The sequence below is a fragment of the Halichoeres trimaculatus genome, unplaced genomic scaffold (assembly GCF_033239565.1).
Source record: "Halichoeres trimaculatus isolate MK-OKI-2021-1 unplaced genomic scaffold, fHalTri1.1 fHalTri1_scaffold_14, whole genome shotgun sequence".
NCBI lineage: Eukaryota > Metazoa > Chordata > Actinopteri > Labriformes > Labridae > Halichoeres > Halichoeres trimaculatus.
Genome location: NW_027437192.1, coordinates 6,185,876 through 6,213,387, shown reverse-complemented (window position 1 = coordinate 6,213,387; position 27,512 = coordinate 6,185,876). Strand labels below are relative to the sequence as shown.

General features: G+C 40.9%; 1 protein-coding gene across 1 annotated transcript in view; it reads right to left on the bottom strand.

Annotated features, from left to right (window-relative positions):
- erf (Ets2 repressor factor) overlaps positions 1–27,512 on the bottom strand; it is a 56,355-nt gene that overhangs the window by 4,415 nt on the left and 24,428 nt on the right. Inside the window, exons 2-3 of the mRNA XM_074686519.1 lie at positions 20,409–20,643; positions 4,727–4,839 (exon numbers count right to left, since the gene is read on the bottom strand). Coding sequence (XP_074542620.1) covers positions 4,727–4,839; positions 20,409–20,643 — 348 coding nt within the window. The remainder of the gene's footprint in view (positions 1–4,726; positions 4,840–20,408; positions 20,644–27,512) is intronic.

The window sequence follows — 27,512 nt, the reverse complement described above, 5'->3', positions numbered from 1 at the left end:
CAGGGTCAAAATATACAGTACAACTGAAATGTAGACATTATTATTATTATTTTACTTTTTATTTTTTTGCTGAAAACATTTACAAATAGTACAGTCTAGGGGTGTAACGGTACATGTATCCGTGCCGAACCGCTCCATAAGGCCATTCAGTTCGGTACAGTGCTGTATTTGAACGAGTACAGTAAGTTTAAATTAGCCGCTGCACATGGCTCTTTAATATTCACGTGAGTACTCGTCTATGATTGGCTGAGCAGGGAAGGCGTTTTAATATTCATGAGGAAAGTGGTCTGTGATTCGTGCTTTGCGATCATGTGCATATCATGTGGACGTGACGTCTCACGGTGAGCCAATCAGAAGGTGAATATCAAAGAGCTTCCGTAGCCACAGGAGCTTGTGTCTGAATTGTGCATCATGGCTGCTGCTAATGACCAACCGGAGCTTGAAGAGCCTCCCCTCTCGCTGTATAATGGCAAGTTTTTGGTTTAATAAACACGCTAAACAAGCAAATGGTTTTGGTGTTGTTCCATACTGTACCAAAAATGTACCAAACCGTGACCCTAAAACCAAGGTACGTACCGAACCGTGATTTTTGTGTACCGTTACACCCCTAGTACAGTCATATAGCTTCATTTTACAAACAAACTTTCCAAATCAACAAACAGACCTCAAACCTAAACAAACATCAAGTGCAAGAGTGGAAAGCTCACAAAAAAATAATTAATTTGTAAAAGATATTTGTAGGAATTAATGTTATGTTTATACAATACACATGCATAAAAATAAAGAAAGAAAAAAAAAAGTAAAAAAAAAAATGTAAAGATGGTAAAGACGTTTCATTATCGAGCCCTGACAAAAAACAGAAACAACTATGTAATTCAAACAATAAGAGCTGTAATGGTGTAGTTTACATTTCACATCATTCAAACACTCTTAGTCCCACAGGATGAAGAGGGTCAAAAGTTGTGGATGTGTGTTGTTGGAGTGGACGTACAGCACAGTAAAAATTACAGAAAAAAAAAAAAGATTCTCAGGAGACTTTTAAGAAAGTTGTGTATGTTAGCTACAGCGCGAGGTGTTCAATTCAGACTGTTTGTTGCTGATGAAGTTGTTTGAAGAACATACAGTTGGAAGATTTTGACTTGCTGCTGATAAAAGCTCATTTATCTCCACAGATGCTAGGCAACAGTAGAAATAGCTTTGTATTTTTCACAAAGAGTGATAAAATGACAGATTGTGTCGAGCTCAGAGCTGATATTTTGACTTCTGATCCCTGAGTTTTTCTTTTATATCTCCACTTGTGTCTACACATGAGGTTTGTTTTGGTTTGTGAGGTATCAGCTTCTCAGATATGCAAGATTTATTCCCTTTGTGCCACGACAGCCTTTCTTGAAAGGTTGACAGCGTGTTTGCAGGATAACACAGCCTCTGCTTCAGTATGAGAAACTACAACCGATTGGTTTTTAAGATCTCTAGAAGAACTATGTGCTTGCTACATATCCAGTGGTGCCAAGTAAGAAAAGTGTTTTTATATTTTTTGGACAAAGCAGGACTTTAAACTGAAGAGATGGGGGAAAGTAACTAATGAGAGCAGGTCACATGTCTTTCATAACTCCAACTATTTTACCCAGAGGGTCACAGGCACTCAGAAAGAAAACACTGGGTTACACAAAGCCACAAATTCCCTCCTTTTCAGCCCCTCCTCTGCCTGGCTCTCCTGCCAGGGAGACTGTGGCACTGCAATAAATTCTTGGCATCAGCGCACGTGCCAGAATTAAATATTGGAAAAGTCGCTCTGACTGCCATCACAAACATGGGTTGGGTTCCTCTGTTTTTTCCATGTGTGTGTGTGAGAGCACACAGCTAACAGACGTGTGTCAGAGACACTAACTGTGAGGGTCTCTGCTCGCTCATCAATCCAGACCGACGTGGGCTCGTGTGTGTTTGTGTGTGTGTAACCATCGTATGAAACCATCATATCACAACATGTCAGTGTGTGGGCCACATCACACACAGGCTATAATTAAAGCTTCGTGCTGCACTTATGTCACCCAGAATCCAACGCTCCATATGGGCCCCGTTTGCTCTGGGTGGCCCCGGCCAAAACAAGAGACAACTTTAGGGCTGAGAGGAGAGGGATGAACCGGGACGTGGCCCACTATTGTCTCCAAACACACACACATACATGGTACTGTAACCAAGAACATACATGCAGACACACAACACCCAAATCTGTGTGGGTCTTTATGAGACCCATCTCAGAAATATCCTGATGAGATCCAAACTGATTGAGCTGGATTGGACTAAACCACATGGATCTCAGTGTTCAGGTTGTGACCTGTTTCAGTTTACCTGTAAATCCTGACAGGTTAGTCACTACACTGACTAGAAAAATGCTCTTGCCGTGACATTTCAGTTTCACAGAATTGCGAAGCCTGTCTGCAAAACTTAAACGAAATATCAGTTGATGATTGGTTCCCTTGCGTCTCTGAAACAGAATTATTTTGGCTTGCATGTTGACGATACTGATATAACTCTATCTTGATGTAAACATGCACAGATGGCATCTGTAGCCAGGTTTGGCAGTGTTGAAATAAGAAAATAAAGGTTAAATTGTACGTAGGTTGCGTGTCTTTAAACTGGCACAGAACCACTCGACTGGAGCAATTCATGAAAAGCACAGAGCTGTGGATATTGAGCTTGGTGGTACTCGCTCAAACTAATCCAATCTGACAACATTTATACCCTGTGCATATCAGCGTTACAGGAATTATGCGTCATAATTGTTGTTTGAATTCCCAAAGAAAGTTAACATTAACATTCCATGAGCTTCAACTAGAACTACAGATGTGAGGAAGAGGAGTCTTTGGGTTTTTACTTTTATGGACAGTCTACATGACAACGGTTTTTCAGATGAAAGGTTTAAGTATTGTTGTGTTTCAGACGCTCGTTTTAGCCGACCTCAGGGGCGTATTTAGTGGTTTGGGGGCCCAAGGCAAACCCAGTCAATGGGGCCCTCCATGTCCTTGTAACTCATCTTCCTCAGAGCTAGACTGGCCTTCCCTGGGTCCACTGTCTCTTTCCCAGAATCAAGGCATGATACAGTGCTAATCTTGTACATGGTAACTTAACACAACTAAATGCATTCCCACAAGTTCTGTGATTTAGTTTGATTTTGAAAAAAGTGAATACATAATTTAGTCCATTTTGTCCTGGATTTGAAATCTTTTATGGTTAATTGACAGCTTATTTGTCCCACAGTGGGAAATTTACAGAGTAACAGTAACAAACAAGAAAGTATGAAGTGAAAAACATTACAGGTAAATATTGAAAAAAATATATAATTTAGTGAAGAAAAAATATGTAAATATCAAGCACAACATGAAACTGGAAAAAATTCTACTGAAAGAGGTGATATTTACAGTTACCATACTTTTTGGTAATATTATTTTAAAGTTAATGTTTTTTTATTTGACCCCCTGTCCAGTGAGTCATGTATCCAAAAAAGAGATTTTGTACAATAATGTTTATCACCAACTCAAAAAGTTTGATTTTGAGAAAATTATCCTGTTTCCTGGGCTAGATCAAGTCCTTAAAATCCTAAAAGTCTTATATGTTTATCTCAGATCTCAGAGCAACATTGTTTTTATTTCCGACTTGGTTGAAAATAAGAAAAAACATGGAATAGCCCATTGAATAAGAAGGGAGGGGGAGTACCCAAAACGATCATGAAAGATTAAGTCTTTTGATGTATTTTGAAGCAAGTGAAGTAAGATTTAGAAAAAAGAAATGCTTTCAATTGAAGAGAACTTCATAAATCAGTTTTTAAGAGATGCTTTGGGGGCCCCTGGGAATCTTGAGGCCCCAGGCAACTGCCTGTGTTTGCCTAGTTGTAGCTACGCCCCTGGCCGACCTAAAATGCAAACTTTTAAAAACAGCCCCCAGAGTGAAGTTTTTCTGAAGGGGGCGTTTTTGCTAGAAATGCTGACATCACGCAACGTTTCGTGCATACAACACTGCTGTTACAATTGTTGTTATAATTGTGTTCGTACTGCTGAATCTGCTGACTGTCTTTCAACAAAATGTGCACCTGTTGCTCCACTTACTCCAGATGACCGGCCCAACTCTACTTCAGTTAAGATCTACCAAAAGCTGCTTCTGGACAAGTTAGTTATAGCACCAACTACAGGCCTGGCATGCTTACTACAAAGCTTTTTTTCCTATTTTTTTCTCAGAGTATTTGTGTTTTGGGGTGCTGAAACTTCATGTAAACAAGGCCTAAAGGAACTATAAAGATGTCTCTCTATTCATTTTCACAATTGTTTTACTTGAGTACTTGATTTATCTTTAGACTATCTGGTTAATGAGTAATGTAAACAAAGAGCAAAATCTGGACAAACTCTATTTTGCTGTTATTTTGGCTGCTGAAAGTGATGTTTCTTAACATTTATTTTACAGTTTACAGCTGCCAAAAAAATCTTCACTACTGAATCTAATACAGGAATTTACAACTGAATGCAGCAAATCTGATCCTGTATTAAACTATTAGTTAGTCTCCAAAAACAGTAAATGCTGCCATACAAAATGTGCTTTAAAACATGAATTTGTGCTTCCTGACCCATTTTAATGCTTTTTTTAAACATGGGAACGACTTCTTTTGACAGATACATCACAGGACACGAAGATACGCTTTGTACCATAAACAATAGAAATGTGGCAGCATGCTTACCGGAGCCCATGTCGATGAAGGGGTAGTTAACCAGCACAAGCTTGTTGAAGTTGAACTTGTAGGTGAATCTCTTCCCTTTGGTCTTGTGAAGGATCCTCTTGTTGTAGTAGTATCTGAAGAAAAGAACACACACTGTTATCATCATTTTTTAAAGACAAATCATCACCAACATGTGGTAAACCTCTGATTATGAACACATTCTCATGTCTGAAAGTGTGAAACCATGAATAACCACTGCTACTATTGTGCACATTTTTCCAGCTGACTCACAGCTGAGGAGCCAGTCGCTCATTATTCACAGCGCCACCAAAATGATCAGCAAATCACCGGCGTCATTATTTTCCCATAGACGTGGGCACGCTGTATGTGGATGTTCAACACACTTTGTTAGCTCAGCTGGAAACAGAGTTTAGGTCGACTAGTAATCAAAAGCCAATCAAATAATCACTTTGTTGTCACCTCACCAAAGTGAAGTGATGACTGTGCATGACTAGCTCTGTTTGGATGAGGTAAAAGGAAACTGGAGCCAGAGGTGGGTGTGCAGCGAGCAGTGAGCTCTGGAGCCGAGTGCTGAGTGGAAGTAAAGTTGTTATTTCTCTCTTCAACAGATTCAAACTGATTTACAGCCCCTGTGAAGTGTGAGAATTGAACACATGTTAAAACCTGACTAGTATATTTACCCCATGTGAAAGTCTGACTGAGTGTATGACCAAGGGATTTATATTGGGGGCAATAAGGCAGACGGGGGATAGCTTTAACCGTAGGGGGTCAGTTTGAGGAAGTGTAAACCCCCACTGAAGTTTGGACATGTGTTTTTTCTCAATCTCAACAAATGTCGTGTATTGACAAGGGTGCAGGCAGCTGTCCTGGGGAATATTTATCACCTCAGCTCAAACTGTATATAAGCCAAGACAACCTCTCTGTTGAGAGAGAACACCTAGCAGAGGTCTTCTCTCCATGCTGCATGTGAATAAAAGGAAATGGTTCATCACACTGTTATTTTGTAATCTTTAAAATTATTTTGAGTGCAACAGGAAAAATTTCCCTGACATTTGGAGGTCCCACCGAGATGGACGTTCTGCTGTCTGCTGCTTGAGCCTGGACCGAGGGTAAACTGCCGGCAGGGGTCTCTTTTAGACTCAGGGAAAATTCTGCTCCGACAAACGGAGGACAGGATCCCGCCTGAAGTCAGGCCAAGTGACCGACAACAGACGCTCCATCCATTTTTCAGAAGTGAGTACAGTGTTATGAATCATTCCTTTTAGTGTTTTAAGTCCCAGCGGTGGGCCATATATGCATCCTGTGCGACAGTGATGAAAAAGCTTTAAGTCCCAGCGTGGGCCGTCGACGAAACTCCACGAGTTTCCAGTGTATGTTAGTGGAGGACTGTCGCACGTAAATCCTTTATGGTCGTTTGCAGACTGGCTTCATGTAGTTCCTGAATCTCCAAATTTTTCATGTGGTGTTGGAGGCCGTCATACGTGACTGGTTTTAATCCCTGCGTGCAGGTCTTAAAATCAACATGAGAATAGGTTTTGAAGCTGACATGGAAACAAAAATTTGACTCTAAATTGTTAAAGAAATAAATTAATAATAAAAAAAAAGTATAATAGGGTACAGCAAGTGGCTGAAGGAAAGTGGTTTTGGAAAAAGCCTTTTAAGTAGGAGTTCCAGATAATCCTCAGAGGTCAGAAAAGTTAACAACAGGCTGATATAGGATACCCCTCTATGATAAAATGGGCGTTTGAGTGAAGAAAAGAGATAAAACAAATAAACTTTGTGGTTCTCATTCAGTGTCTAGTATACTTGGAGTATGCTAATGGGGTACGGTGCTCGGAACGTAAGTGTCATACAACCTACCTGGCTGAATTAAGAGTTACCCGAAGGTAGAGAGTGATTGATAAGATCCAACCATACTTTGTATGGGAAGATCAGTGTGAGTGAATATTTGTGTGTGAATGATAAGCCCATTGAAAGTACAAGCACACCTGTCCCTGTGAGTCAGAAAAGAAAAACAGAGGAAATTATGGGGAACAAAATTGGGAAACTGAAAATGCTACCTGACCCTCTCACAGGCCCTGCTAAAATAATGACGCAGAAATGGGGGGAAGATGTTGTTGCAGCTGTTCCACTCTGGCACCATGTCACCAAGGGGGTGTTTCCATTAATAGGAACATTAAGTACTGATTGTTTGAAGAGATGTAGAGTTATGTTAGAACAAGAAGAGAAGCAAGTAGGGAAGAAAAAAATGGACTGGCATGCGTTCCAAAAATGGGAAAGAGAAGCAGAAATAAGGGAAGCAAAGTCAGTAGCAGGATTGATGGTCAAACAAGAAATGAAAGAAGAGAGTATGTGTGACAGAAAGAAACAGAAACGTAGGGGAAGAGATGTGGACCTGCCCCCTGCATATGTTGCTTCTGCAGTTGCTGCCCCTCCTCCTCAACGTGTGGACTCTGCTGCAACAGCTGCCCAGGAGGATCCTGAGCTGGAGGAAAAGAAGGAGGGGGGATTGTATCCTGACTTGTCAACTTTGTCTCTGACCCCTAAAACCACAGAGACTAATGTTGCTTCTGCCAAGAACTCTTCTCCCTTAGCAACATCTTTCGATTATCGGCTAAGGAGCCAAGGAGACAAGAAAGGGGCACACCAGATGCCAATGTTGGTGTTCCCAAACCCCCAACCAAGACCAGCTGATGGAAGTGATTGGGAACCAGAGGTGCATGTGTACAGACCCTGGCTACCGGATGAACTGAAAGAGGCAGCGGAGCTACCAGATCCACAAAAGACTGGAGCTGGTCCACCAGTCCGGCATATGGATCAAGGGACTTCTTCAACATGATTGACAGACTGTACGAAGCAGTGCGAGAGGCTTTCCCCTTGAAGGTGTGCTGGCCTGAGATTCACAACACCAAACAAAAGGAGGGTGAGTCAGCAGCTGATTATCGTTCACGCATGGAAAGTGTTTTTGCAGCTCACTCTGGTGTTGATGTGGACAATGTGGCCTACAACGACCTGTTGAAGACAGCTCTTGTGAATGGACTGAATCCAGAACTTAAGAGCCGAGTCATGACGACCTGCATAGGCTGGGAAACTGTGTCCATAGCAGTCGTTTGGACACATGTTCTGCACGCTGAACGGAATAAGGTAGAGATGGAATCCAGACATGCAAAGAAGCTGCAAGGTGCTCAGCTGATGTTCTACCAGCAGAGTGGCCAGCAGAGGCCAAGAGGTCAGCCACAGGGGAGACAGTTTCACCAGAAGGGCAGAGGCAAAAGGAGACCAGATCTACAACCAGCTGCCCTGTCGTCCAGGAGAACGGACCCAGTGATTTGTTACCGTTGTGACGAATATGGGCACATGGCACGTGACTGTCCAACTCTGGATCAAAGAGGAGGAGAGAAAAACAACAACTGGCCACATGCACCGCCTCGGGGACTGTCTGTGCATGCACCAGGACTGCCGGTGGCACAACCATAGGAGCACGCGGGGGCAGGTCAGAACAAGCAACACACAGATGAGAACACAAATTTAGAGATACAAACAGATAAACCAGTTTTTACATATCAACAGTGTGTGCAACTAACATTAGATTCCAGGGCACCCCCTAGGCTGACTCTTAAAGTACAGGGTGTTAATGTGACATTCCTTGTAGACTCAGGAGCAGAGGTCTCAGTAATCCAATGCAAAGTTCTTCCTAATGCTCCTAAGACAACTAAATTCCTCAAAACTGTGGGAGCTTCAGGCATCACCAAATTTGAACCAATATCAGAATTATTAACTGTATGTTTTGGCGATTACAGAGGTGAACATCCATTTTTTCTTTCAGAAGTGTGCCCTGTAAATTTGCTAGGTAGAGACCTCATGTGTACTCTGAACATTACCACGCATTGTAACTCTATGGGCATCAAGATTACATGTTTGACTGCTGGGTTGTATCCTGTGGGTTTACGTGAGAATGATTATTATTTATGGGATATTTTGAACCCTTGTGACACAGACAAACTGCTGTCGTTGATACCAGAGATTTCAGAGGTTCCTAGATGTTTGCAATGTGTGTCACATGTTTCACCAGGTACAAGAAATCATACATTTGAAGAACAATGGGATGTGGGGGAAATAGATGAGGACATACAGATAGATAAAGTATTTGTGGGATTACAGTTTTCAGTAGCCTCTGTCTGTTTGTCTGAATCTCAGATGAAGCTGTTTTCAACTCCTGGCTCTGTACCTCATATTTCATTAACAAAACAGTGTAATAGCTCTTGGGTAGCTATAGGACCTTGGGTTAAAAAAGGCCTTAGAAGCATCAGATTGGCAGGACAGATCAGATGGTAGTTCTTATTCTCCTTCTTTGCAAGCTGCATGCTACTCAGTAGAGATTAAGATAAAGGTTGTTCGCTCTACACATACTGAGACACATGAAATAACACTTATGCCATTGAGTGCTGAAGAGGAGGAATTGCTTTCAACAGTACCAGACAATTTATGGGCTAAGAGTAAGTTTGATTTTGGTAACATAAAAGGTGCATCTCCTGTTGTAGTCCAGCCTAAATCAGCCTACAGGCCATGTAAAAAGCAGTATCCACTCAGCCCTGAAGCTGTTCAAGGCATTGCTCCTGTTATTCAGTCTCTCATTGAAAAGGGTGCCATTGTGGAATGTCCTCTCTCAGCATGTAACACCCCTATATTGCCTGTGAAGAAACCAAATGGGGGGTGGCGACCAGTTCAAGACCTTAGGGCCATAAATGAAGCAGTTCATCATCCAGCTCCAACTGTACCAAATGTTGCAACTCTAATGTCGCAGGTGCCAGCAAATTCTTGTTGGTTCTCTGTAATTGACTTGGCAAATGCATATTTCAGCATTCCAGTTCATCCTGACTCACAATTTTGGTTTGCTTTTACTTTCAATGATAAGCGCTACACTTGGACGCGAATGCCACAGGGGTTTGCTGCAAGCCCAACTTTGTTTGCGGCTGCTGTAGCAGAAAACCTGTCGCACTGGCAGCCAGAGTGTGGTAGTACACTGGTTCAGTATGTTGATGACCTCTTGGTGTGTTCCCCTTCACAAGAGGCTTGTCAAACAGACACAGTGTCGTTGCTCTGTTTCTTGGCAGAAAATGGGCATAAAGTTTCAAAGGATAAGCTGCAGCTTGTTACACAATCAGTGCGCTATCTTGGCCATGTAGTTACACCTGAAGGGCGCAAATTAGGTCCGGACCGCATCCAGGCCATCTTGGATGTTCCTAAACCGAAGACAAAGAAACAGATGATGTCTTTTTTAGGTTTAGCAGGCTATTGCCGTCCATGGATTTGTGATTTTGCGGAGATCTCCCGTCCCCTGTATGATATCACGCATGGGGGAAAACACTTGGCCATGACTGACTTTCTGACTTGGACTCCTGACGCAGAGACAGCTTTTTCTGACTTGAAAAAAGCATTGACTAATTCTCCATGTTTAGGACTTCCAGACCCGACAAAACAGTATAATCTTTTTGTTTCTGAGCGTGGTGGTTTTATGTCAGCAGTTTTGACTCAGTCTCATGGTGACAGACAGCGACCAATAGGCTATTACTCCAAAAGACTATCCACCACTGAGAGAGCCATGGTGGCTTGTTTAAGAGCTGTAGCAGCCGCCACTGAAGCAGTTCTAGCCACAGCTGACATTGTTGCTATGTGTCCTCTTGTTGTGCATGTTCCACACGCTGTTCATTCTTTAATCCTTCAAGCAAAAACTGCTCATCTGACTCCAGCGAGGCTTTTGCACTGGCAAAATGTTTTACTAACCATGGCTCATGTTACTCTGAAGCGATGCACTGTGCTTAACCCATCAACTTTGCTCCCTACAGAAGAGGATGGAGAACCACATCACTGTTTGGAAATTGTTGATGCAGTGTCAAAACCACGGGATGCATTATTTGACACACCTCTAACAAACCCAGAGTGTGTGTTTTTTGTAGATGGTTGTGCACTGAAAAATCCAACTAGTAGTGCCCCATGTGTTTCCTATGCTGTTTGTTCTGAGCATGACATAATTGAAAGTGCAAAGCTTCCTGAGAATTTACCTGCACAAGTTGCTTAACTATATGCGCTCACCCATGCTTTCATTTTAGGAACTGGACAAGATATCACCGTGTACACAGACTCCCAGTATGTTTTCAATGTATGTCATAACTTCCATGCTTTCCCTTAAGAATGTCTCTTTACTCCACAAAATAGGCTAACCCTGACAGGAATGGATGATGACATGGTCAGGTATTGTTGTACTCTTAACCATGCTCTGAGGCTCATTTTTCCAAAGGTGCACACAGCCCCTCCAGAGCCTACAACAGTGCAACTCCACAAGATCGAGCCAGATGACTGGGCGGTGGTGCAAGATCTGAGGAGGAAACATTGGCGCCAACCCCGGTGGACAGGACCATACCAGGTGTTGCTGACAACTCCTACAGCCATCCGCGTCGCTGAGAGGGACACCTGGATCCGTGCGTCCCAGTGCAAGCCCTTTCCTGAGGATGGGCGTACTTAAAGAGAGACCGCCTAGCCAGGGGAAGATCACGGAGGGCCGCTGGTGGAAGATGGTGATTGGAATCATCATGGCTGAAGTGGGTGTCATAACCACCATCATCCGGAACAACGCTGGTGACCTGGAAGAATTGGGCTCCACAAGTCCTCATATATCCATTTACAGCACACATTATACTGATCCATTTGCATTCACCCAACAAACTGACGTCATGTATACTGATTCCTCTACACCCCGTCCATTACACATGAACGGGTGCAAACTTGTGAACAATGACCTGACAGACTTCTTAAGTGCAAAAGGCAGCACGAAAGAAACCGGGAAAACTGATGAATCATCAACAAAGACTAATAACAACAAGACTGTCAAGACAGCCAAAACGGAACCATTAATTAAGAAGAAGAGACAGTTGTCTGAGCAAACGGATTGGATACCTTGAGGTTTTGGTGTTGGTACTCTAATTGATAAAACAGAAGAAGTTGTATAATTATGTTTGCTTTTTCATAATTTCTGCTTTCTTTCTTTTCGGATTCTTTGTCGGTGTATTGATACCTTTTACCAGTCAGTTTTAATGTTATGTTGCCACTTTGTGCCAAAAGGAGGGAATGTGAGAATTGAACACATGTTAAAACCTGACTAGTATATTTACCCCATGTGAAAGTCTGACTGAGTGTATGACCAAGGGATTTATATTGGGGGCAATAAGGCAGACGGGGGATAGCTTTAACCGTAGGGGGTCAGTTTGAGGAAGTGTAAACCCCCACTGAAGTTTGGACATGTGTTTTTTCTCAATCTCAACAAATGTCGTGTATTGACAAGGGTGCAGGCAGCTGTCCTGGGGAATATTTATCACCTCAGCTCAAACTGTATATAAGCCAAGACAACCTCTCTGTTGAGAGAGAACACCTAGCAGAGGTCTTCTCTCCATGCTGCATGTGAATAAAAGGAAATGGTTCATCACACTGTTATTTTGTAATCTTTAAAATTATTTTGAGTGCAACAGGAAAAATTTCCCTGACAGAAGCTTGTTTCTGTTTTTCTTTTTCTGAAGTTTTAGTGATGGTGAGAATCAAACAGAAGGAAACTGGTCTCACAGACGACAAGGCTACACTTGTATCTTTGTTTATCATTCCAACAGAGGAGCATGTGGTAGCATTTATTGTTTAGCGGCTTGACTCTTTTCTTTGTTGGACAAAAACAGAGTATTTTTGTGTGAATGTTCTGCCTCCTGTAGACCGACAACAGCAGAGAAAAGAAACAATCCCGTTCTAAACCTTACCAAAAACCTACACCCAGTCTTTGTTGCACCGGTCATAGGCTGTTTGTTTTTAGCCTGTGCACTGTTTGGGATGATGACGACTTCTCCTGCTGATAATCAGAATCAGAATCGCCTTTATTTGCCAAGTATCTCATGAATACAAGTAATATGACACCGGTTTAAGCCACACTCTGTAGAATTACTGTATTTTGTTTGTTTGGTAATATATTTGTGTATCTGTTTGAATGCATGAGCATATTTCATTCTAGGAGAGTTTTAAGAGGGCTGATTGACAAGCCCCTATAGGTTTTATTGGCCCCTCCTGCACATTTCCTGATATTAGTTTTAGTTGCTTTGTCAGTTTTGTTTGTTCAAGGGTGCACCAATGTGAAAATTTTGGCAGATACCAATAATAACCAATATCAATATTGGTAAAGAACAAACAAAACAAAACAGGAAAAACAATCTCAGATGATGTTTGGGGGTAGTTCAGAGAGAAAGAGCGGCCCGATCGTGAGAAAAGACGACCATAGAGAGGGTCAATGGATGGAGCGCCCGAGATGAACACGATCAAAAACGTACGTTTTGTCTGTTTTTTTTTTCAGATCAAAAACAGGAAGAGAGACATAAAAAAAAGAGAGTCCACTCTTCTTAGGTAGTTTTGGTGTTTATATTATCATAGAAAGTAATATTTTTTGGGTCTTGAAAGATCAATCAAGATGCTCTGAAAATGGCTGGCAGCTAATGCGTAAATATCGTCCCACTTTTACAAAGGGGCAACATACGGTCAGTAAAAATGAAGCAAATGCGGAAGTGCTAAAAGTCGCTGTTCATTGAGGATCCACTTGAGGCTGACTGCAGGAAGACTGGAAGTCACGTACACACCCAGCCATAAAAACAGACTTTTACGGCATTAAAAGGCAAATTTACAGCCTGGTTTAAAAAACGGCTTGGTTCTAAAACGCTGATTTCACTATAAGCACACACTGAACGGTGAGTTACTTTTTTCTTTCTCTGCGGTTTAAAAGTTATTAGGATTGTTTGATTGTCCAATCAGAGGCACAGCTCAGGTCATGTGAACGCTGGGTGCCCTGTAGCTGCTCGAAGAAAAACTCACAGCTGCGTCATAGCGAATGTGGCTGCGTCCGTGGGTTGGCTTCATTTCACGGTTTCAGGAACAGACGGGTGACGTCATGGAGGCTACGTCCATGTTTTGTACAGTCTATGACTTTAACACATCAGCTGATACCAATAGGTTAAAAAAATGACCATTATTGGTTGATATTGATATTGATACCGATATATCATGCATCCCCAGTGTTCTTTTATGAAATCATTTTGTGTTTCATTTCTTACATGTGCAATAAATAAATTGTAAATAAACACTAAATATTACAAAAATAGAAAAAAAAATAGAGCTTAAGTAGTAAGAAATAATACTAATAATAATAAAGAACTTTGGACAGGGAAGAATAAAAAATATATACATGTTTAGGTTAAAATAAACTAATAAAAGAACATTTTTTTCCTCTTTACTCTGTAACTAAGAGATGGAAATTAATTTCTTATCTTGAGCCACCTTTCAGTAAATCACACTAACATTCCCTGTCCTTCACATGGAGGAAAAAGAGCAAGATGCTTCTGCACAAAACCAGGCTGCATGATTTCTGACACACCTTTCTTTGCTTCCTCTATGAGGCAGAGCATTAGTCATGACCCTGTTCAAGACCTGTTAGCTTAAGTATCAATTATTCTTCATGTGCAGCTCAGTGGGTAAAATCTAGGGTCAATTTATTCTGAATATAATCAGTGCATCAACTATCTGAAGCTAGCAGAGGATCATTTTCTCTACTGGACATTATTAAGTGTTTGAAAGGTAACTGAACCTGTTAGCAAGTATGAGTGAGGAGAAGGAAATTCTACATCTTTCATAAAATCAGGAAGAGAGAAGCCCAACCTGCATCGTAAATCTGCTCCAGCTAATAAATCAACAACCTGCTCACAAACAACAACACATGGTTAGACACAAACTCTCCTGTGATTACCCAAGGATGTGAGCAGGCCGCTCTGATTGAGCCTCGCACAGGCGGCTCCATTAGTTAGAGTGCATTAGTCATAGTCAACACACGGCGCGATGTAGAGGAGTGAATAGCGAGCCGCTGACAGCTCATCGAAAAGATAAAATGGCTCCCTGTGACTCACAGATAGCCTCGGGACAAAAACACATTCATATTTTGTTACATAAAACTTCTAAATCAGAGTTTCTCATTCAGCCCAGACTGGGCACTTCATTCTGGGGATCTAATACCTTATTCATCGTTTGCAGAAGAATCAAGCAGAGAGGAGTGCAGACACTCAATGGGACATACAGGTTTTCATGAATATGAAGAGGTTAACAGGTCTACTGTTGTCAGTACGTCAGGTGGAGCTTTAAAACCACACCAAGATGAGCAGTAAGCACTGAGTCTGAGGAGCTGTTATGTATCCATCCATTGATCTATTTGTCTTTGCACAAACATCCATATAACAAGATCAATACTTTATTTTTGGCCACATATGTAACATAAATGATATAACTCTTTCTCTCACACACACAAAAACACACACTGTGAGGTGATTAATGCTCACACAAACACAATTACCCAACACTAAATCCCACTCTCCCACTCCAAGTGGGATTAAACTAATTCTAGGAAGCAATTGCAAAATGCTTTACAACTTTGCCAAGACAGAATCCTCCACGCTGGACCTCTCTGTGCCTTTCCACAGAGCTCCAAAAACAGGCAGAGTAATATTTAAAAATGTCCAAAAAATGTTACTTTTTGCATAATTTCAAAATAGTAAAGATGTAGAAAAAAAAGTCAGGTTTTCACAGTCCTGTAAAATATTCTTCTCGTAACATGAGTCACAGCAGTAGTGACAGTAAAAAATCACAACAACCGTTGATGTAATATTTGTCACAACGATGGAGTCGAGCCCAGCTGTCCTCTGCTGCAGCGTGATCAGAGGATTAGTCACTGGTTTAGGACTGAACAATGCAGATCAGGAGTGAGTGAACCAGGAGCTCATCCAGCCCCTTAATGACTCAATGAGTGAAGGGCCTCTTCTGACGGGGATGAATACTACACACACCCACACTGTCGCATTAAAAACAGGCACAAAGAGACACAGAGACGCACACAAAGGAGGCAGATAAACAGTAAGTGGGTGAGCTCTAACATACTGGGCTTAGAAGAAATATAAGCAAGAAATGACAAAAGTACTGAGGTTGATCAGAGCAAATTAGACAACAGGGCACAAAACACAAAACTTATTGGTTCCTTGCTGAAGTAATGGTGTAAAATCTGAAAGGGACACTCTGTTCACGGACAGGTAGATAGGTGGATTTAACTGTGAATGAGTTAGGAAAAAAGGCGGACACTTGTGAAACAAGCACTTAACGTTGGGGATAGTTAGTGTCACATAGCAGGCACAGGCCCGCTCCAGGCTTCCTGCTCTTTGAAGACCATTCCAACTGTACAGTCTCGACCCCTTACAACATGTGCACAGACATGAGTGTGTGAGTGTGTGCGGTTTCTAAACACAGATACTGTGCATGCATGCGTGAAAACACACGTGCGTAACACTGCACTTCAAAGATGCAGAGAAGCATCAATCACAGACTCCACATCTGACACAGACGACCTTCATCTTCAGACTTCAGATTCAATTAACAGCCTTTCATTCAGATAAAAGGTTCATTAACCACAGAAAGAAAGATGCGAGTTAGCGCCAACGTTTGGCTCCAGCTGCTGTAAGCTGGAAACGCTTAATGTGAGCAGACAGAAAAATAGATGCTCTTTTATCAAGCTGATTGGTTATTTACACCTGAACCTTCGCTGGGTTCATTTTCTTTAAGGATACAAGCTATGGCTGATACATTCAATGGATAAAAAGGTTTTATATATGTTGATACATTATTCTTTTACAATTTCGGTCTGAATAAAATGCTATCTACTGGAAAGTATTTTTCCACAAAGAATAGAAAGACAAGTATTAACCTCAAGCATACTGAAGTTTCACTTTCTGCGGTGATATAAAAGTTAAATTCAAAGAAGTCTATGGGAGACATTAACCAGATGGAAGGAGCATTGTATCACTATTTTGCAGTGAAGTGTCTAATCTTTTGCAAAACACGGATCTGCAGCTGTCAAATGTTTCTGAAGTCTTTGGCAACATTAAGCAGAAACACAGCTTAAAGGCTCTGCGAGGACTATCAGTTTGGTGTTGATTGCAGTGACACCTGTGGATTTTCCGGAACAAAAACTCAGTTTCCCATGAGCACCTTCACCCACTGTTGTAAAGACAGGACTCTGACCTAAGAGTGCATTTGTTTTGGAGGGCAGATCTTCTTTTTAACACTACTTTTCTTTGTTCGAGATAACTTTTTCCCAGATGCAAAGCGACAAGGTAATTATTTATTTGCAGTTACATAGAGCTACTGTTCAAAAGTTGACAAGAATCAAACTTTGTAAACTCAGTTTGTAGTGGAGTTTATTGTCATTAGTGAGTCCTGGTTATGTCCTACCAGGGCGCATCTAGGAATGGGTACTGAATTAGTTACTTTTACAGGTACCAACCGAATTCTATCAAAAGTTCCAGGTACTGATTCATGTAAAATCAAAAGGTACCATGTTTAGGTAACTAAGTGCATCCTGGTGACTGTGAGGAGTGGGAGAGTAAGTGATTTTCCATACTGGACATGAACACAGCATTGCAAGGTTATATATTAAAGAATAAATATGTTAAATTGAAAAAAATGTATACTTTATTATTGAACAAATCTATATTATTTTTACTTCATAAACATAAAAAGGAACCGTTGAGTACCGGTACGGATTGCCAGGTACTGGGCATCAGAACCGTACTGTTTTGTATGTGAAAGGTACCCATCCCTTGGCTCAACTACCAACTCCAACCTCACCAAGCAGAGTTAACGTAACCTCACTCCTCATTTTATTGATAGACTCTCAAGTTTGAACAGACCACTGCAGAAAAACTGCTGACTGTGGGTTGGAATCAACGTTAACACAAACAATTTAGCCCGTGTTTTAACCCATGTTCTATCACTCTCTTGATTAGCTTTCTTCTGCTCTGACTTCCTTTTTCAGATCTAGCTTCTTTCTGCTAAACTTTGTTGGCTGGTGTCATCAAAGGGACTTTTGGTCTAAGAGCCTTGAATGGATTCAAGAAATACTGACTTGACCACAGAAACCGAGAAACAGAGTTTAGAAATAAATGTGCTGATAGTTTCGTTATAAAGTGTGGATTATGAACAGGGAAATGTATTAAAGTGAGACTAATTTAAGATCCTTAGAAACAGAAAGAGCCTTTGAATATTCCACTATCTTAGACAGACACAGGAGGCCAAGTGTGAAAAACGCATTGCGCTGCTAATTGCTTAAAAAGCAGGTAACGATAGCCGTGTCAAAACAAAACAAAAAAGCCTTTTTCTCGATAATGTCTATGCAAACAGCCATTAGGAGTGAAATGAGTTCCTTGTAAACAGCTCTGATGGACATCTCTAACTCGTGAGGGCTGTGCTTTCATAAGTCTGGATGTACATGCTGAAATGAAATGAAATGTATTCAAATCTATATTTCATCCAACACTTGAGACAGAAAAAAAAGGACTTGATGTTTTGTTTCAGCTCTCAAAAAACGAGAGAAGTTGAAACACTTTACATTCCATCTGTTGCATACTTGCTCCTTATGTAACCATGTTTGTCTGTGATGTCCCTGTTAAATGAAATGTATAACACTGCAGTGATGTTACATAAGCATCATCTGTAACTTTTTGAGTTAGGATTTAAACCCTTTGATGAATTAATCTGATAAAAAAATATCGCTTTCCAAGTTCAAATGAGGCTGTGTCTCTTTTAATATGCAGACGAAGATAAAAAAAGATTCAAGAAACAAACAAGACACAGATGGGCTGGAGGAGGGCTGACATATAACAAGGTGTGAAGAGTGTGTGTGTCTGTGGTGATGAGACTGTGTAACTAGTCATCACCATAGCAAACTATAACCCACACAAACCTACAACACAGGAGGCGACACGGATGACTAGCAGTGTGTGTGCATGCCTCTGTGTGTGTGTGTGTTTGTGTACATGATTATGAGAGAACAGACTGGCAGCTAAATAAAACTCTGCAGCATCCCACATGTGCTCTGTGCAGGGTGAAGGTGTGTTTCTATATCTGCTGTCACCCTGGAGTATAAGCTCGCGGCGCAGATGCACAACTCGAGCTGCAAAACAACGACAATTATTCTCCTCTTGAACTCTCGTTTATCCCTGAGCCAGTCGCTAAAAATCTAAGCTCCATCATGCACAAGAACAGTTTTAGAGACTTAGTCTGACATCTTTTTGTAGCTGAAGGCGTTTTAACTCAAAGGCAATTTCATTTTTAAGACCAGAGACCTTGCAGAGTTATTTATTTAAGTAATGTAGAAAAACTAAAAGCTGCAGAGCTAACACTTTGTCCAAGTTCTGTCTCATCATGGTTTGAGTTAAGCCTTGGCGATATATCGATTATACCGATTAATTCGAATTTTTCCTTGTGGAATTTTTTTCTCCCAGCTATTGCGCACCTTTTATAGTGGCAAGCACTGACTTCACGTGTGTGCAGCGTGATTTAAAACATCTCTAACAAAACAACAGAAACCTAAATATCATAAACATGTTCTTGTGCATCTTTGACACACAGCACCTTGACAGACATGTGTTCCTTACGTATCAACAGCACAAAGAGGTTGACATAAACTAGACCGCTCGTCAGAGAACGTTCAAATCCCTTTCCTCCAATCCTCTGTTTTCTGTCTGTCACTTTTCAGGAGTTTGTTTAGATCTTTGACTGAAACATTTACAAAGCCGGGACCCTTTTATGTTCACCTGCAGATTATTGATGATGTGATTGATGTGCGTAAAACCTGCTGCTCTTCGAAGTTCAAACTCTGATCATTTTGAGATTTAGACAGTAAAGAAATGTATTTTAGTTTTCCTAAAAACACCCTCACTCTACCAAAGAAAATCACCTCTTATGGTGATTTGGATGGATCATGATTTGTGCAAGTAGACTGCGGGGCTGGGAGACAGGACGACGATAGGCGATCGAACAGAGCGGCGCTGCTCGGACAGACATGACTGACTCCCTCTGTTCTTCCAACTAAATCCTCCATTCAGCATTAATCCATCCGCTAACAGGAAGAGCAACATAACGAACCAGCATCTAGGTGCGCTCTGTCAAGCAGGGGCGGACCAGACTTTTTAGACTGGGGTGCCCCGACCAGGGCACTGACTTATGCAGGGAGGCATGAATTTTAAGAGTTCACACTTGAATAAATGACATTTATTTTACTTATTTGTTTGTATTAAAATTAAAGGATAAACAGGCTACAGCCTTAAAAAATAAAACTAGACAGAAACAAAGTGTTTTTTTAAAATCATTTTAAAGTACAATATAACTGATCAGTGCTGTAGTGCACTGAAAGAGTACTGTACATGCTTTTCCTAGCAGTATTTTTAAATTCAAAATGTACAAAATGGTGCAGCTTTCACTGTAAATGTAAATACGTCTGCCTCCTTTAAAACTACAAAGTGAAGTTACTGAAACAGAAGACAAGCTGAAAATTCAATTCCAAGAGTCAAATAGAGGTTACTTTTATTAAGTTTTTGACAAAATTAAAACAAAACTGGTTTTGAGTTATCTCTTTCATTTGTACTTATTTTATTTTAGGCCATATCGCCCAGCCCTAGTTTGAGGGAAACAAGAAATGTAGGGATTGGGATGCATCAAATAAAAACAGGACTAAGACTTCCCCACGTCAAAGTGTCTTCATCAGATATTTAACGCCCTGTATCCTCACCTCAGTGCTCGGCTGAGCTTGTCGTAGTTCATCTGTGGTTTACATTTCCTGGCCCCCCACAAGCGAGCCACCTCGTCTGGGTCCTTGATGACAAACTCTCCGTAGTCTCCCTGCCAGGCGATGACGTCATGGTACTCCTCCTTCCTCAGCAGCTCCAGGATGAAGTGCCACAGCTGGATCTGTCTGGAGCCCGGGCTGGACTCGGGTTTGTACGCCCATTCTGGAAAGGCAAACCCTGTAGAGCAAGAAGAGACGAGGGTCGATCAGACGGATGATCGTGAACGTAGGCGAATTCATGGATAAGAATACGGGTCCAGTACATATCTCTATTTATTTAATCTTTTCTTGGTGTTGATATGTTATCTCTAAAACAGATTTCTATTTCAGCATTGACTTTGTTTTCTGGTGACTGTTAGATCACAAACAGTCTCCTGCGCCTCTGAAGAGTGGGAGAATAGAGGTGTATTTGTAAGTGATTATAAGACATGACGCCGCTGGGAATCATACAATCAGGGATGAAACATGTAAGTTAAAATCCTCGAGGCATTTCAATCTGAGTAGATCTCAAACATTTCAGTGTAATCTGTTCCCACAAACCGCCGTCACATCAAAACTTCGCAGCTATCGCCTTCAAAGCCTGAAAAAGTGCACTGTTTAAACAGATTAACAGGCCTTGAGATATGTGCAGACAAAATATAAGCTGTGGTTTTATAACTACTATCAGAGCCCTCACACACACACACAGTAAAACACACACACACACACCTACACACAGACTATTACCCAACAGTTAAAAGTATAGGGTTTGAGTTGTAAAGCAGTGGGTGGCAGTAAAAGACTCAACACCACTTCAACACAAGGCCATGTTGAAAGGCTGAATAGCGAAGGCATAGTGACACACACAAACACACACTCTCACACACGCACCTCATTAGGACCAGATGTGCCTTGGCAATCAGGCTGAGAAAGCTGAGGGTGGGAAACATATGGCTGCAATACAACAATGCTGAATTCTGTGTGTGTGTGTTTGTGTTTGTGTTTGTGTAAGTGTAAAGCAACACATTACCCTAAATACCAAGGTTACAATCAGTTTCCCACACTCGATAAAGTCTGTCATATCCATACAGCAGCGACAGTGAAGTGATCACGATATGTTCAGGGCCAGCAGACTATTCAAGTACCGTAATACCCAGAATATAAGTCACACTGGAATGTTAGATTTTCAATTTAAAGGACTCCCAGAGGGGAATGTGTAAGATGTGGTCTTGGATGAAGCCGTTAATCACATTCAGCAATGTGCTGTCTTTATGCAGCTGTGTAGCTCTTTTTAACACCAGCTTTATTTCCTTCAAGCCAGCTCACCAAACAGGTTTGAAGTATCATCTTCCCAAAAAAAGGGCCAATTACTATAATTTTTTCCTTTAATACGCAACCACAGAGATGTTCGCTTCACTTGCTTCCAGTAGCAGCTCCAATCAAATTCAAAGCTCTTCTTCTGGTTTACAAAACATTGACAAGAATGGCTCCTGCCTACCTGGGGTCCCTCATCCAGGTCTACACTCCTTCTCGCCCACTACGCTCTGCTTGTGAAAGACGCCTGGTGCTCCCAGCACAGCGCGGCTCCAAATCACTAGCCAGACTTTTCTCCACTGTTGTTCCCAAATATTGGAATGAATTGCCTAACTCTATATGATCCGCAGGAAGGAAGAAGGGAATTAAAAGTACATCTTATACACCAAAGTTAAAGGTAATTCCTTTAAGATAATTGTATCTGTACTTTTGAGGCATGTTGATAAAGTATATTCATAATTTTTAAGTTAAAAGCTTTGATGACATCTGAAATGTCAGGCTTAAACAAGAGTCTGAATATGGAAAAACATCACTTATTACCACAAAATTCAATGTTGTTTAAGATGCCAAACTATTTGAGTCTTTTAGTTTAGAAAGAAACAAAACTTCAGATCAAAAAGATTTTTTTTTTTCAAAGTTTCAAAGCTTCTTTTCCTAAAAATGTTTCTAACCTTGTGTTTTTGTCATTGTGCAACTTCGTATCAGCATGGTGAACAGAGAGCTTTGAAAACACTCATTTTTGTGATTATTCATAAAGAAAAACTCCTTCAGGGCAGCTCCATATGACCCACATTAAAAAAAACAAAGGATGAGTGAAGAAGAAATAAATAGAGAGAAAACTGTAGTCATAAAAGATCTAAAAAGTTAAGACACACCTGTCAACTTAATCTTTGGGTAAAGTAAGCTAAGCTACACATGGTGCCCAGATGGCAATTAAAAGTAATTATAGCATTTTTTACTTTTAGAAAAATGTGCTTTTGATGTCAGGGAAAAGGTAAAAGTTTATGTCTCACAGTCATACCATGTTACAGGAATTTACTTTTCAACACAGGATCTTTTTATGGTGAGAAGTACACAAACACCTACAGGTTGTGTGTCTTGTAAGTGTTGCTCTTTCACAGCGGATCAGTTTAAGGAGGAACATCTGGTGCGGACTGATCGTGCCAGTCTTTCTGTGAAGGTGAGTAGTCGACAAATGCAGAGTGAGTCATGACATTCCTACCTGCATGGGTGGTTTGTTCTCAAACGAGGAAAAAAAGGGAAACAAACACTTTCTCTGACTTGTCGTGAAGTGCACTTACTCATAATCGACAGCTGATAGCCTCAGCGTGGTGCTGATATGTTTGATCAAATCCTGAGCAGTTATTGTTTTATTTACCACCAGCGTTTACATGTGTTTCTCCTTATCCAGATAAAGATCAGATTTTAATAGCAGGTGTAAACAGAGTCAAAATGAGTCATGGAAAAACTAACGAAGTGGGACACGATGAAACCAAAGTCCACAGTCAGGTGTGCAGAGTGCAGCTGTGTGTCAGCACGACAATGATGCACTGCGGTAAAGGAAAAAGGTGCAGATGTGTCAGCCATGGTTGTTGCAGAGGAAATACATAAATGAGAAGATGAAACGCAGGAAAGTCTAACCACAACAACCGGCTACACTGAGATCTATGAAAATGTTACTCATGCAGAGAGAGGAAGCCACAGAAATGAACTTTCAAATACAATACCAAGTGTTTACATCACGGCACGCCACACTTATTGAGGATTTTCAAGTGGGTATAAATTGTAAATACTACTACTTCTCCATGAGGGATATGTTTAAGACAGTTGAGCTGTGATCTTTTAGCGTCCAAAGACACCACAGTGTGATAAATACCAGTACAGCAGAGTTGCATCTTTTACTAATGCTTCCTCTCATTGTTATAATTCCTTTCCACTGAGAAATACCAACGCCTTCATTTGCTGATCACTCGCCAATGTGATTTAGCAACTTCCCTGGAGCAGACTTGACATCAATAATTACAGGAAATTGATTTGCAGCCGTGGTTCTGAACTTGCAAATACTTGAAACACTTTCAAAATATCTGCAAAGTTATGCAAACTCTCTAAAGCCAGCACTAAAAATAGTATTCCTGTGCTAAAATTAGTATTTCTGTTACCTCGGAATTCATTTCTAGGAGTATCTTGAACATAAACATCCAAGGATAAGGAGTTTCTTCCAAAATTTCTGATTTTGTTCTTCGTAAATGAACAAAATAAACTATTTGTAATGGTTTATGTTCATCCTTTGAACTAGGGATGGGCATTTCAAGCCAAAGAGGTAGACATCCCCCCAATTATTATTATTTTTTTAATTCAAATTCTTCAATTCAGTCTTTGTTTATAAACTGGATTGAAAACACGAATTACCACTTTTCTCCAACAGGGGGCGAAACATTTCTCTCTGACTCACGTGATGTGCATTTTATGGGAAAATTTAGCTCCTGATGAAGTATGTAGACATTATCATCATCATTATCTAACTTTTTCACATGGTCTGGTGTTAAAAAAGCAAACTAAAAATGGCAAAAATTGTAAATATCCAAGAATCGCATCTTAAATTGATTCGGCACCCCGAATATTTTAGTAGAATCAAATCCTGAGAATAGCATATTGTCCCAGCCCTACTATATATGATCTGGTCTGGACATGGTTTGTTTTATTTTGAAAGTCATTGGGCATTTTAGACAGTTTCCATGCACAACTTCCTGTCCCGCTTGTAGGGATGTCCCGATATCAAATTTTCACTTCGGATACGATACCGATACTGCAGCATTGAGTAGTGGCCGATACCGATATCAATCCGATACGATATCAGCATTAAACATGCATACTTTTATTACTTATTTTGTTGTATGTCTGTCATGTTAGAAAAGGCTTGATTAAGTGATGTTATTCAAACAGAGAACAGTAGTCAGCAACAGTAGGTATGAGGAAAAACTGACCCATTTATTATTAACCAATGGGTAACAGAAACTGCTTATATCAGAGATTTTAGGTACATTCCGATACAATACCGATACTTGTTTTTTTGCTGATATCGGACTGATATCTGATATCAATATCAGACTGGGACACTCCTACCCGCTTGACCAGTTTTTTTGGGAAAGTGACACATAACAGCTCTGGCAACCAGCATAAAACTGCAATCTGCCGCAGACAGGACAAAGCCATCGTCACATGATTATTCGAAAATTATTGCCCATCCGTTCTTTGAACAAGATGCATGTTCTGTAAGTTGCACGTTATGCAACGTTATCAACTTGCCTTCCAAATGAACACACTGATGACCCAAATTATGAACGTCTTGGCCTTGTGTGTGGAAATAAATTCACACTTTCTCTCGTACGCTTTCATTTCAGCCCCGATTTTAATAGGATTACGCAAACAACAATCTCCTGCGGCTGATTTGGTGAAGCCTGCGGGAGGTCTGTTATCAAAGAGTTAAGAAACAGGAGAAAAATATCTTAAAAACAGACCCACTCCCAGTGACTAACTAACCACATGCTGCCATCTGATCTCCCATGGTGCTCAGAGAATGAGCCAAAAGACAGACAAGCTGCCTGTGACGGCTGATAATAACTATTTGAAGGCAGATTACTAATGGGGTTCGAGCATATGATTCACACGGCAGACAAAGAGGCTCTTGTCACTGGGGACAGGTTAGGCGTTGTGACACAGACACAACATGCGGCTGTATAATGGGGTACACTGCTGCTTGTTGCAGAAAAACACGCGTGTGAACATACAGAGCACGCTCACACTGACGCATACAACACGCAGCAGGAGTGGATCAAATCAAAGTGGGCGAGCTAATATCTATCCCGCACACACGGCGTATACAGACACACAACACAGGTTAGTGGGGGGAGGTAAGTGGGTTCATGCGTGGGTGCACAGAGCACACAGACAAAGAACACAGGAATAGCAACCATGCCCACTGCATGTGTTTGTGTGAGTGTGCTGCAGATGTCCCTGCTGACTCATAGCTCGTTGGTTTGTCGTTCACAGATTCTGCCTTTCTTTCTCCCCCTCAACACTGCTGCCATCTCTTTTCTCTTCTCTTTCATTCTGTCCCTCCCTCGCTCAGCCTCTCCTAAGACACACCGTCTCCTAGCAACAAAAGCTTTTAGTGCTAAAAATAAATGTTAGAGTCACGACAGACAAGACAAAATATGATTCAATAACAGAAACTTGCCAAAAGAGTTTAGAGTTTGGGCTGGGATCCAAGGAGCTGCAGTGTGAGGGTGTGATCCGTCTAAGGCTGCCTGGACAGAGGAGAGCAGCTCCACTGTCGCTCTGTTTACAAGCTACAGGACACAAAGACAGAGTCCAAAAGTCTGCACTATTGATTACAATCTGATCCTGACCCAAGACGACAATGATAGAAAGACGGACACATCTGAAGAGTCAGACATCACAGCAGACGGTCTGAGACAGGAGCACAGAGAGGCGCATCTGCTGCATCAGGTGGTTCATGTTAGGTACATGAAAACAAGAGAGGACAGTGCACTGCACACAAACTACCACAGCAGTTAAAGACCAAAAACCTGACTGAGATGGATTTAATAATATTTATGTCACTGCTTATTAATACTTTACTGTTTACATTCATATATTTCATCTACTATCAAAATATAAACAACACTATAGGGTTAGACTTGATTTCAAACATGCAAACATGAAGACCCGTGTGGTAGCTAAGCCAGGATGACGATGGTATCAGTGACAGCAGATTAATTTTGGGAACAGAAAAATGCCCACACAGGAAGTCTTTTTGTCTGATTTTTAATTGTCCTTTTAGTTTACTCCCACAGCAGGGGGGGGCGCTGCTCTCTGACACAGCTACTTTAGAGATCCCAGGCTGAAAAGTTCAGACAGACATCGAGCCATCTTGTCCTGACAACAGCATTAGGGATAGGTTTGAGCAGTGATGGGTATCAAATGTGCCTGGGCCCATAAAAAATTTGCTAGACAGTATACTGTCCGACAATTATTGATGATAAACAATATTATTGACAATATTTTTTTGAAACCAAATGAACCACTAACACAAAAATAATAAATCATAATATTTCTCATAAGTATTTTTTTGCCATTGTACTTGGAATATCAATACATTTCAAATATACTAAAAAAAACAAGAAAAAATATAGAATCTCAGTCAAAATATTGTACTAGAATAAAACATGGTTGAAGGTGCAATATTTCTATTTCATTTCAATTTACAATCATCTTTTTACCCCTCCTAATTTCTGCTACGTTAACCTGCATCGCCCCTCACAAGCTAACAAGACAGGACACTTGTTGCACTCTGCGTGTTTAAGCTAGCCTGATGCTACAGTACCATGTTTCGGTACCTAAATGCATCCTCGTGACTGTGAGGGAGTGGATGATTTTCCATGCTGGACACGAACAGCAAGTTTATTACTGAGAAATAACTGTTAAATTGAAAAACTTAAAGATTTTGTTGTTTAAAAATTGTATTTATTGTCACATAAACACACAAAAGTACCAAAAATTGGTAGTGCTGAGTACAGATACTGAAAAATGACACTGAATGTGAAAACTAGAAGCAGATTAAAAGAAAACAGGAAGCAGACACTGTGTCCTTTAAAACTGAATATGAGCAGGATAAACTGTGACTTCATCTCTGTGTGTGGGAAACTTGGGATTGTTTTAGCAAAGGAAACAAAGAAAGACAATACAAGCGCT